Genomic DNA, 12586 nt, shown 5'->3' on the forward strand with positions numbered 1-12586 from the left:
AAAGCCTTTCAAGGGATGTTCTAATTTTCTATTATCTTAAAATCAATCAAAATTATTTAAATGTCTTTATTCCCCTAGACCAGGATCAATAATGCCATTTTACCTTTCAAGAAAAATATTTATCACTAGCTCTCTTAGAGATCAGCTTACCTTTCCCCCTTTCAATGAAAAAAATCAAGGTATCAAATTCAAGGGTTTTTTTTAACTACTTTTGATTGCACATGGTGATAGGACCATGTACTGTGGCAAAAACCTTCCTTCAAGGAGAGCTTATTATAGCTTTAAAATCTGTATCATACAAGAAAAGATATTTTCTAAGGCATTTTCTTTCCTGTCCCAGCTATGTGTTCCTCCTATTTATTTACCAGTGGGAATTTTAAAATATGTAAAAGGCACCACAAGCTGGACACCCCCACTCTCCTTGGCTCACTGACATGGCAGCTGTCCTCAGGATAAAACATAGGCCATTGCTATGATTATTTTCTTATAGATGATGGACAGAGACTTAATCCTAAGAACAGTTTGATGGTACAAACTAGAACTGCTACACACTGAAGCTGACTTTAAAAGTTTCAACTTTTTAGTTAACTTGTCTTTTACCTATTTTCTATTTCTCAAGTTCTAAAGTACTCTGAAAATAAAGAAAATTACCCTCAGCATTCTCACTAGATATTTCTTGGTTCATCAGCACATTTCATTCTAAGGGTTATTTTCGCTATTCTATTCATGGAATATGTAAATGATCATTTTCATCAAGAGCTAATTTTTTAAATGATAGGTTTGAAGTCCTTTTTAACTTTGTGATAAAACATCAACTTGTAATTTAAATGTACTTTGATGCAGTTTACATTGGCGACCAATGTTTTACATGTATAGAGCACAGCAAATAGTGTCAGAAAAGACTGGACACTGCCTTGCAGAATACTGGGTAAACTAATGGATCAAACATCAGTCAACACTCTCTAAGATGTACCCCCAATTGGTTCTGGTTAGCACACTAGGTCAGTTCTCCATAATTAACTTCTTTTCTTATAAGGTGGGAGATGGAATCTTGGTAAGTCTATTCTTATTATATGAGGTGGTATCTGAAGCCAATTTGTTTGCACTTTTTTCTTGTGCAATCCCAGAGCCACCAGAGGAATGACATTGCTCACTTTCAATAATTCAAAACTCCATACCCACATACTGAAACTTAAAATCCATCACTGATGTTCGGGGTAGATTAAAATAATCCTTAGTATTAGAAGATAGATAACAAGTTTCTACTCAAACTTAGGATAGTGACTCATTCAAAATCTAATGACTATTGGTTACCACCATGTGAAAAACACTATTGTAGGACCGTATATTTTTAAAGCATCTTTAAGTATAAGCTCAACAAAATTATTCCAGACTTTTTTTTGTTATGCCTTTGTGAAGAAGGATTTGGAAATTACAGAAAATTTCAAATTGCATGAAAGCTCAATGGGCTTGGTTTACATGGCACAGGTGATAATAACTAAAAGGTGCTTAAAGCTTGAATGGTATAACATATATGGATAAAGTTTAACCTATTTTTTTTTTTGTAAAATTTCTCCCAATTATCTGGAAAGTTTGGAGTATTACACAAAGGGCAGGGAGAGGTTTCTGCCCCTCCACCCACCCCATACCATGTCAAATTGAATGAAATATATCAAATAGATTCTAGGGCAGTGGACTGCCAAATATTGCTACAAAAAAATGTTACAAAATATAGTTACAAAATGCTACAAATTGTGTCTCATCCGGCTAACAAAGGACAATGTATTAGGCCATCTAATGAGAGTAGTCATTCAACTTCATGCTTTAGAAGTCTGGAAAAGAGAAGTAGAAGAAAAAAGACTGGATATGATGAAAACAACACAAAAGGAAAAGGGAGAGGTGATATGATAGAACTCGGAAGAAAAGGGGAATGCCTCTTGAATGTTCAAGTATCTTGGTAATAAGCAGTCTGATACTTGAGGATTAATTATGAAGTCACTGCAAACTTCAGAAAAGAACAGAAGAAAATGCTGTTGACAGATAGTTAGTGGCACTTGTTAAGTACAGATGACAAGCTTTTGTTGAATAATGAATCTGGCTGATGTCATGCAGAAGTTTCAACTGGATTTATCCAAAGCAACCTGAGCCAAAGGAAACTACTTGCTTGGATACTTTTACTGTCTTTCTTTTCCAATCTCAGAATTCCTGCAATTATTGTCAAATGTTTCCCATTTGTAGAATAACTGCTGTTTACCCCTATGATTTTTTTACTCCTACCTATAAATAAATTCTTCTTCACAATAGAAGCTCTTAAAGTGTCTCAAGTGTTTTCCTAATTGTAGAGAATTGTTTTCAGTTAGTTAGGTTAAAAAAAAAAAAAGACATGGATTTGTTTATTCACTAGCATTACCACTACAACTTTCACTCTGCCCAGCACACCATTTTTTTAAATTTATATGACTCATTTGGCTGTATTTAATCAGCAATTACCAATCTTTTAAAACTGTATCTACTGTACCAGAACAAGTATTTGCTTCCATCATATTTACAGCTTTAAGTATACAGAGATCAAAAATCCAGATCACATCAGAGCTTCAGTATAGAGTTAATAATATAGAATCCCAAATATATTATTACACCATAGTTTTTAATATATTTTCATGAATTTTACAAATTTTATGAAATATTTTGCAAACTACCATAGTGTACATGACAATATCTCCTAAACCAGCTTCTTAATACTTCTTTTTAAATGTATACCAATTAAACAACATTTGTGCTATTGTATAGCACAGGGAACTATATTCAATATCCTGCAATAAACCATAATGGAAAAGAAAAAAACAAATTCCCCCTCAGAAGCAACAAAAAAAAAAAAAAAAAAAAATTAAAGGTATCCCAAATAAAGTCAAGATAAGGAATACCTATAGCCTACATGCAACTGAGAAATAGAAACAAAAGTTGCCAAGAATAGAAATTTCATTTATTCAATGAATTTGAAATTAATGCAAGTTTCTTCTCACCTTTTTATTATACAGTCCTACTCTCAGAACACTGTTTTCCATAGAGTAATAGAATTGAAGATGACAGCTCTTGCCCAAGCAGTGACACACAGAGCTACTTAGATAAGCCTTGCTGTCTAAATGGTTAAGAGTAGAAGCATGCTTAGCCCCTACCCATATATAGTAACCTGAAAAATAAAGGGGAAAAAAAAGCAACTTAGGAAAAATTAGCTGCTTTCTGTTTGAACAAAATTATTGTATTACTTTTTCAAATCAAGCTTGAAACACAAATATTTTATTTAAAAGAATATGATGTTTTTAAAAGATTGCATCAACTACAAATTACAGATTTTCGTTTCCATATTTGATTTCTAAAATGCATTGTAATCTCCTCCTAATTCCTAAAATCAAAGTTTGACAATACCTTCAATATGAAAATTCAATATTCTTATAAAAAGAAATCTACTGATATAAAAATCTGTGCCACCAAATGATCATTCTTTTAAAAAATGCAATCTTTCTTTAATCAAAAATTCCTCATCTTTCTTCCCAGAATTATTTTCCCTTTTGATTATTTTTTCTATTCTTCACAGAAAAACTTTTATTGTTTAAGGGAATATAATTTAAACTGCCCTCTTTCTTACCAAACTACATGGAAGCATCATATATTTACAGTCCTACTAAACTACACATATAGATTGTATAGTACATAAAAATATTGTCAATCAATTTTTTCCATCTGATTCTTAAAACCAATTTGGATTGCTTTGGAACTCAGTAATATATATAATACAGAGATACAAAGATATTTCTATGTTTTATAACTTCAATTTTCAAAGATAAAATCTTTCAAATGTTTTATTTCTTTGTAAGAGAGCAAATATTCCTGCAACATCTAAACGTAAATTGAACTTAAATTCAGTGAAATTTATTTACTAGACATGTTAGCCTTTAATCAAAGTAGTATATAATAAGTTAATACTTTTCCTCTGACCTAAACTTAAGGAAATAATGAATAAAATGAAAACACATTTTTACAAAAGCAGAGACAGATTAAACAAGATAAAACATCTCAAAAGATAAGGAAAAAATAGATATGCCAAGTGATGAGCAGGGCTAAAACCACAGAACTCTTGGATGTTGGGACCAGAGCAGGCTGTAGTTGCTAGAATTTTGACTAATTTAAATGTTGCAAAATCCTGGATGAACAGAGTCAAATTCTCTCTATGAGGTCAAAGATTAGGTCTGGAATTCCTTCTCATAAACTGAGGTGGGAAAGATACTTACCCTCACTGCTGTGGGCTATGGCTAAGTGACAGTACGTGCAAAACTCCAAGCATTACCATCAAGTATGAAACCCTAAACCAGGATTGTTACTCAGATAAGGTTCTGGGTTGCTGAGTAATACCACGATAAAATTGCTGAATAAGGAGGTAGGAACAAAGTAAAAGAGCAGGAAAGAGTAAAGTGGGTTTAGAAAGAGAACAAATCTAATTGAAAAAAGGCCTGCAAAATTTCCAGTTTCTGGACCACCATGTAAGAAGCTTGGAAGTTGTTATTCCTGTCCACTTAGCAAGAAAATATATGAACAAACTGAAAATCAACAACTCTTCTTAGACCCCTAGGAAAACTGAGGTCATGGCACAAACCATTGTGCAAGAATTGGTGAGGTAAGCAGATACAGAGAATCACAACTTTCAAGAGCAGAATCCCAAAACTGTATGGGAAAGTACAGGGGTGGAAAAAACTAGATTGTGATTGATGAACTGCTGGAGGCTCAGTGTGAACACATTTGTGAGTTAAAAAACTCCAGGCAGTCCCATCTTCAGGAGGACCCTACTCTTCTGTGAGTTTTACCTTCAGGAGCCCTACCAGGTTCTCACAGTAAGAATCAGAGAAAAATCTTCTTGTGCCTACAGCTGGAGGAGAGGAAAAGTAGTCATTTTGAAATATACCTGGACTCTCCTGTTATTCTTAATAAGGCTTTCACTCAAAAGGAGCTTTACAACCAGCTAATCGACTGGAGATCCTAACTGGGAGAAGTGAGATATCAAATCCAGCAGGTTCTAACCTTCCACATGACAGGAGCAAAATACCCAGATCCAGCCCCCACTGGATCTAAGACTGAGATCCATTCATAGGACTACAGGATGCTTCCCTTCCCCTCACAATGTATCACCCCATCAAAAGTGGTCCTGTATGATAACAACAAAATATTACCAAAAGAACTGTGGGTCTCAGACCTTATTTCAGAAGATATCTTTAGAGAAACCCGAAGACAACAGTGGGACCAAAACAAGAACGTTACATGAAATTTCAGTCTCAGACATTAACGGCTACAGCCAACAGTAAACAGAGCCTAAACTCTAGCTGGATAAACATAAAAGCTCACATTAAATACCTATCTACCTTAATTCCTTTCATGCAGTATATTATGCCTGGCTTTCACACACACAAAAATGACAAGGCATACTAAAAGGCAAAAGATATATAGTTTGAAGAGAAAGAATAGACATCAGAACCAGACCCAGATCTGGCAGGGATGCTGGAATTATCAGACTGGGATAAATAAGTTAAGAATTCCAGTGGAAAAAGTAGAAAACATGCAAAAAAGATAATATAGGCAGAGAGTTGGAAATTCTAGGGAAGAATAAAAAAAATGCTAGGGGTAAAAAACAGTATAACACATGAAAAATGCCTTCAAAGGGCTCATTAGCAGACTTGACTCAGCTGAGGAATGAATCTCTGAGCTTAAGGATATGTCAATAGAAACTTCCAAAACTGAAAAGCAAACAGAAAAAAAAAAAAAACAAAACAGTGAAGAAAGGAATGATTCTATCTAAGAACTCTGGGAAAACTACAAAAGGTGCAACATATGCATAATGGAAACATGAGAAGAAGAAAGAGAGAAAGGAAGAGAATCAATATTTGAAGTAATAGTGACTGAGAATTTTCATCCAAATTAATGTCAGACACCAAACCAGAGATCCTGGAAGCTCAGGAAACACCAAGCAGGATAAATATCCAAGAAACTACACCTAAGCACATTACTATATTCAAAACTGCAATCAAAGAGAAGCAAAAATCTTGAAATATTCCATGAAGAAAAAATCTAACCTATAGAGGAACACAGATAAGAATTGGATCAGACTTCTCTTCCGAACCATGTAAGCAAGAAGGAGTGGAGTAAAATATTTAAAGTATTAAAAGAAGAAAAAAACTCAACCTAGAATTCTATGTCCAGCAAAAATTATCCTTCAAAGATGAAATACAAATAAAGACTTTTTCAGACAAATAAAAATTGAGGGAATTTGTGGCCAGTAGACTTGCAAGTAATGCTAAAAGGCATTCTTCAGTGAGAAGGAAAATTATATAGGTCAGAAAGTCAGATCTACATAAAGAAAGGAATAGTATCAGAGAAGGAATAAATGAAAGTAAAATGAAACATTTTATTTTCAACTTGCTTACTTAATCAAAAAAATAAGTTTATTCAAAACAGTAATAGTCCTAATGTATTTGATAATGAAATGAAATGAATGAGAGCAATAATACGAGGGAAAGGAGGGAAGACTTAGGAGTATTTATTATAATGGACTTGCACTACTCATGAGGAAGTACAGAGTTATTTGAAAGTAGACTTGGATTAGTTGTAAATGTATTTCACAAACTCAAGAGCAACCACTAAAAAAAGTTAAAAAGGAAGCATAATCAATATGATTTTTTATTTGCTACCTTCATCATCACTGCTTTGATTCTGCTGAGGTGGAGATTCTAACACAGAAATTTCTCTTGCTTTTGTGCGCATCCAGGAAGTTTGCCCAGCAGATGTTTCTGATACCCAGTCACACATGTCAAAATCAAATCCACAGGCCTGACACACTAAAGAGAGGAGAAAAAGATGTCGGTGGGCTATCACAGTCTACTGGAGTGGCTGCTTAACAATGGTTATAGTTGCAATCAAGGCATAAACACACACACACACACACAAATTCATATCTGGAAATTTTGACTCAATAAGTCTTAGAGTGTCCACTACTTTTTAAAAGTTCTTCATTTGATCCAGATGGGCATCCTCCAAATGAGAACCACTGCCGCAAAAAAAAAGAAGAGATTTCTTTTTCTTGTACCACTGCTTCCATTGTGGTTTTTTAAATGGCATAATATCTGACCTTACCTATTATATGGAATTCAGTTAACTTAAATAATTTACTATTCACAATCACATTGAAATTTTAAAGAAGAAACATTGTATATAATTCCAAGATCTTTAATGTAATTGTTTTACAAAACAACATTATCTTAAATTGACATATTTACTGTCTTTTACTTTTTGAATAAACAACAGACTTGCAATAGCACTTCAGCTAAAACCCCAATGATACTCCTGCTAAAACTAAGACATAGATGGAAACAGAGTTTGTCAAGTGAGTATCCCTACTAGTGGTCTGATATTCCTATTAGGCTTCTGAGTCTCATGGATGGCCTACACACTGACAAGGCAGGCAGACATCTCATTTTAACACTTACACCTCAATCCTTCATCTGTAGAATCAAATCTGCAGAGACTTATATCTGGATGGCATTGTTCCATCTTGGTATTCAATGTTTCTTGACATGGTAAAATTTCATCTGTAAGATTGGCAAGAAGTGAGATGCAGGTGTCACTAGAAAGGATCATGTATTTCTTAAAATGTTAACATTTGTTCTACAGAGCATGCTCAACCCAACTCCTCTCTATGGCGGCATCATGCCTTAGGAGACTCATTACACAGACAGAAAAAGAGAGATCGATTCACAGAGAGAAGAGAGAGAGAAAAAAAACAACCATGCCAGTGCTTCTGTATTTTAATCAGATCTCTGTAAAACTCTTAGAGGAAAACATAGGCGGAACACTCTGACATAAATCGCCGCAATATTTTTTTGGATCCATCTCTTAAAGGAAATAAAAGCAAAAATAAACAAATAGGATCTAATTAAACGTAAAAGTTTTTGCACAGCAAAGGAAACGATGGACAAAATGAAAAGAAAACCTACTGAATGGGAAAAAATATTTGCAAATGATGACTGATACAGGGTTAATATCCAAAATATATAAAAAGCTCATACAACTCAACATCAAAAAAATGAACAACCTGTTAAAAAATGGGCAGAAGAACTGAATAGACATTTTTTTAAAGAGGAAATGCAGGTGGCCAACAGGCACATGAAAAAACGCTCAACATCACTAATTATCAGGGAAATGCAAATCAAAACTGCAATGAGATATCATCTTATACAGTCAGAATGGCTATCATCAGAAAGAACACGAATACCTAATGTTGGCGAGGATGTGGAGAAAAGGGAACCCTCTTGCACTGTTGGTGGGAATGTAAATGGGTACAGCCACTATGGAGAACAGTATGGAGGTTTCTCACCTTCCTAAATATCTGAGCTTTGAATCTTTTGACATCTTGTTACAGTCATCTACAGACACTGGTGCCCTACCCCTCAATCCCTGATTACTTTACCCGTTGGCTCAATGTCACTCTTTGTCATTTCAATGTTCACATTCATCTTGCCCCTCAATTTCTTGATTTTTCTTACTGATGCTCATGAAGGAGAACTGCTGATGTAAAACCACTTCTGCCACCACTCGGCTGAATATGATCATAATTAATGGTGATAACACTTCCTCTACCTTAATTATGAGGGGCCCACTCCCCAACCATCACCCCTATCTTTCCACTCACTCCCTTTAGTATCTCTACTGTAAAAAATTTTTGACAGCAACAGGACCTACAAAGCTAATGGTCCTCCAGTTTTGCAATTCCTTTCATCCTCTCTCATGTCCTCATTTCTTTTTTACTGATGTTAGAAAATAGTCATCTGCTGGCTCTTCTCATGCTTCCACAAACTCAGGACAAAAACTCTGATAAGTACAATCCTTCATGTAGTGTAAGTGCCTGACAATTAGCTTTCTTGATTGTAATGTAAGTGCCTGACATCAACCTTTTGATTGCTGAGGCATCCATTTCAAAGACATCCATCTCTAATAAACACATTGCCCCCTACACACTGGATAAAGAGCCAGTCCGTCCCACCCATGAAGTTCCACTTTTCAACAGCCCTTGGTGACCTAGATAACTGAGCACTCGAGTGACCCAGCTTTTCCCTTACTGCACTTTAATTCCCACTTGTATGTTTTAAATTCAACAATAAAAAGTAAAACTGGGAAACCCTAGGCACCCCATCCTCGACTCCAACAAAGGCAGAACCCTAGGTTTACTCTCTCTCCCCCCACAACCTCGCTGTATGGCCCTTGGATGTGCTGGGTACCCTCCAGGACCTGTAAGAAGCAAACCTTGTTTTTCCAAAGTTCCCTGATGGTTGTTGCAGTGGTGTGTCTTATAATCATAAGAACCGCAAGGGCTGGACTAGCCACAATATCACAACACTAGCTCTGGTCTGGGAAATGTCTGTGGGGACTCACGACATGTAATCTGGGCCCAGGTGAGCGCCTGAGATTCCTGGCAGATAGCATCACTGTGAATAGGCTGAGACCCACACGACACCTGCATCCGTGCAGATGAACGGGAGTGATGGGTCAACACCAAGCTGACTGAAATGACTTCATATTCCTGACTACTCACTTCATTGCACTGGGGCCATCCCGCTACATCTTCCTAATTCTTTCCTTTTCTTCCATTTCTAGACAACTGTTCAAAGCCCTCTATCCACTCCTTAAATCTCCAACTCCTCCTCCCCTTCAGCTAATCATCTTGCTTTATGTTTCATTGGGAAAATGAGAGAAACCAGAAGAAAACCTCACAAGCCCCACCACCTGCACCGCCACCCACATGCCTTTCCTCCTCTTAACTGTGATCAACCAGTCCTGCTCCTCTCTAGGTCCACTCCTTTCATTTACCCAGGAAATGCATCTCCTCTCCCCTATTTTGCAATCATTCCAGCAATTTCCTCCCCTCTTTTACATCCCACATGCTTTCTTTCCCTTCAGTATACAAGAGGCCACAATCTCACCCATCTTACGAAAATCTCTTAAACCTCCAACTCCCTCCAACTAACTTCTCCAAGTTCTGCCTATTCTCACTGATTCCAACACCACTTCTCCCCCCATTCTCTCTTGCATCTGTTCCAATGAGGTTTTTTCAATTTTTTAAAAATGAAGTTAAAATTCACATAACCTAAAATTCACCACTTTAACCATTTAAAAGTACACAATTTGGTGGCTTTTATACATTCTAAGTGTCATGCAATTATCACCATTATCTAATTCCAAAATATTTCCATCACTCCAAAATAAAACCCTGTATCCATTAGCAATCACTCCCATTCTCTCCCCCTCCTCAGCTTCTGGCAACCACTGTTCTGCTTTCTGATGACTTTGCCTATTCCGCACATTTTATAAAATGGAATCACACATTATATAGCTTCTTGTGTTTGACTTTTTACTTCTCAGATGTTGTCAAGGTTTATTCATGTTGGTGAAACATATATCAGAACTCTATTCCTTTTTTTTTTTTAACCCTTACCACTGCGCTGAAACTGCATATATCAAAGTGGACCTCTCCATTGTTAACCTACAATAATATTTAATTTTTCCTTCCCAACATACCTGACATATCAGTAATATTGATATAGTTGATCACTCCCTTTTTCTTGAAATGTTTTCTTCACTGGATCCTGGTACATAATTCTCTCCTGGTTTTCATCTTAAATGACTAGCGTTTATTCTCATCTCCTTGGCTGGTTTTCCCTCATCTCGTCGATGTTACACAAGATGACATTAGCCTTGCATCTCGTCTCTTCTCACAATATTGTTAACATCACCTAGTCTCATGCCTTTAAAACATTCCAAAGCCAATAACTCATAGAACTATAACTTAGGTCCAGACCTTTCACTGGACTCCGGCAGATCCTGTTGCTGACTTGGCCACTTCACTTGGATAACCAACATGCATTTCAAAAGAAATATGCCTGAAACTAGGCATATTTTCTGATTTTCTGGGCCCAAACTTTCTCCTCCCACATTTTCTCATCTCAGTCCATGACAACTCCATCCTTCTGGTTCAGGTAAAAAGAGTAGAGACATGTATGATACATCTTTTACTTTCATCGGACATGCCATCCATCAGCAAATCTTTGTTTGATCTATAAAACACATCTAGAATCTCACTACATCGAAGTACTCACTACTACTACCAATTCTCAGTTAAGGGAACATCATTCTTTCTGGATCATAGTTAAAACTTCTTATTTTGTCTCCTTGTCGCTGCCCTTGCCCCATTATTATCTTTCAATATCCTCAGACTAAAACAAAATTAAACTACAAATCTGGGAAATCCACATTTATTCAGTAATTAAATATCACACGTTTAAATAAAACAGACTTTGAAATAACCAAGTATTTTGATCTGAATGAAAATATAACTTACTAAAATTTGTGTCATATAGCTAAAATAGTACTTAGAAGGAAATTAGTAATTATAAAAGTTTTCATTAGGAATGAAAAATGATTGACCTCAAATCCTGTAATTTAACTATCCATTTACAGAAAGAAGGACAAGAAGAACATATTAAAGCTAAATCAAGCAGCAAGTCAGATCATGTCTCCTCTGCTCAAAATCATCGCACGGACTTCTATCCTACAAGAAATGCATGCAAAAGTCCTTTCCATGATCCTCCTCTTACAAACCAGGCTTAATCTTGCTTCAGGACCTTCGCCTTGACACGTGGCTTCCTTCCAATACACACATGGCTTGACCTCTCAACTTTTTTTTTCTTTTTTGCTCAGAAAATATGTTCTTCATGTGACCATGCCTGACCACTCTATTTAAAACTTATCTCCCCCTTGCCTGTGGCACCCTTACCTCAGTTTTCTGCTTTATTGTACCCATAGCACATAACACCACTTGACATAAAGTACCTTTTTCTATTTACTTGCTTAGCTTCTTTCTCTTTCTGACTAAAATATAAATTCTATAAACTCAGGGATTACCATTTGTTTTTTCACTGCCTCTCCCTCATGTCTAGAAAAATTCTTGACATAACATAGATGTTCAACATATACTTATTTAATGAATGAATGAATAAATGACCTAAGACCAATTCAATGAAATCTTTTACAACAGCACAGACTCTATATAAATTGTTCACATTTGTATTGGAAATAAAATTGAAGCAATTGGTTGTGAATATGATTTACGAATAACATCCATAATCTGGTTTCTCATAATGGAAGCTAACAAATGATGAATATGCCAAGCTTCTTGAACATAAGATCCACTAAAAATAAAACTGCATATGCAATTAAGGGAGTGTGGGCAATAAATGAAACTAAGATTGCACAATAACAATTACCATGAAACAATTAAAACTGTAGTTTTTGTAGATTCGTATAATAGCTACAAATCTTCAGCCCCTGGAGCTGCATAATTAAATGTTTGCCATAGTTCAATTAACTGTTGGATATTATCTTTAATTTTTCACTATTTGTACAATAACCACAAAAGTACTGTAAACAAAAATAGCAAAATAGTCAATTATAAATTGCATGGAATTTAAAATTCAGCTTGTATCAGTTGCTA

The 12586-nt window shown here is 35.6% G+C and overlaps 1 protein-coding gene across 1 annotated transcript in view; it reads right to left on the reverse strand.

Annotated features, from left to right (window-relative positions):
* The window catches only part of MALRD1 (MAM and LDL receptor class A domain containing 1), a gene marked incomplete at both ends in the record, with an annotated part of 583874 nt that overhangs the window by 512668 nt on the left and 58620 nt on the right, over positions 1-12586 (reverse strand). Inside the window, 3 exons of the mRNA XM_079699366.1 lie at positions 3024-3190; positions 6735-6881; positions 7530-7631. Coding sequence (XP_079555492.1) covers positions 3024-3190; positions 6735-6881; positions 7530-7631 — 416 coding nt within the window. The remainder of the gene's footprint in view (positions 1-3023; positions 3191-6734; positions 6882-7529; positions 7632-12586) is intronic.

This window comes from Hyperoodon ampullatus (genome assembly GCF_949752795.1).
Source record: "Hyperoodon ampullatus genome assembly, chromosome: 3".
Taxonomy (NCBI): domain Eukaryota; kingdom Metazoa; phylum Chordata; class Mammalia; order Artiodactyla; family Ziphiidae; genus Hyperoodon; species Hyperoodon ampullatus.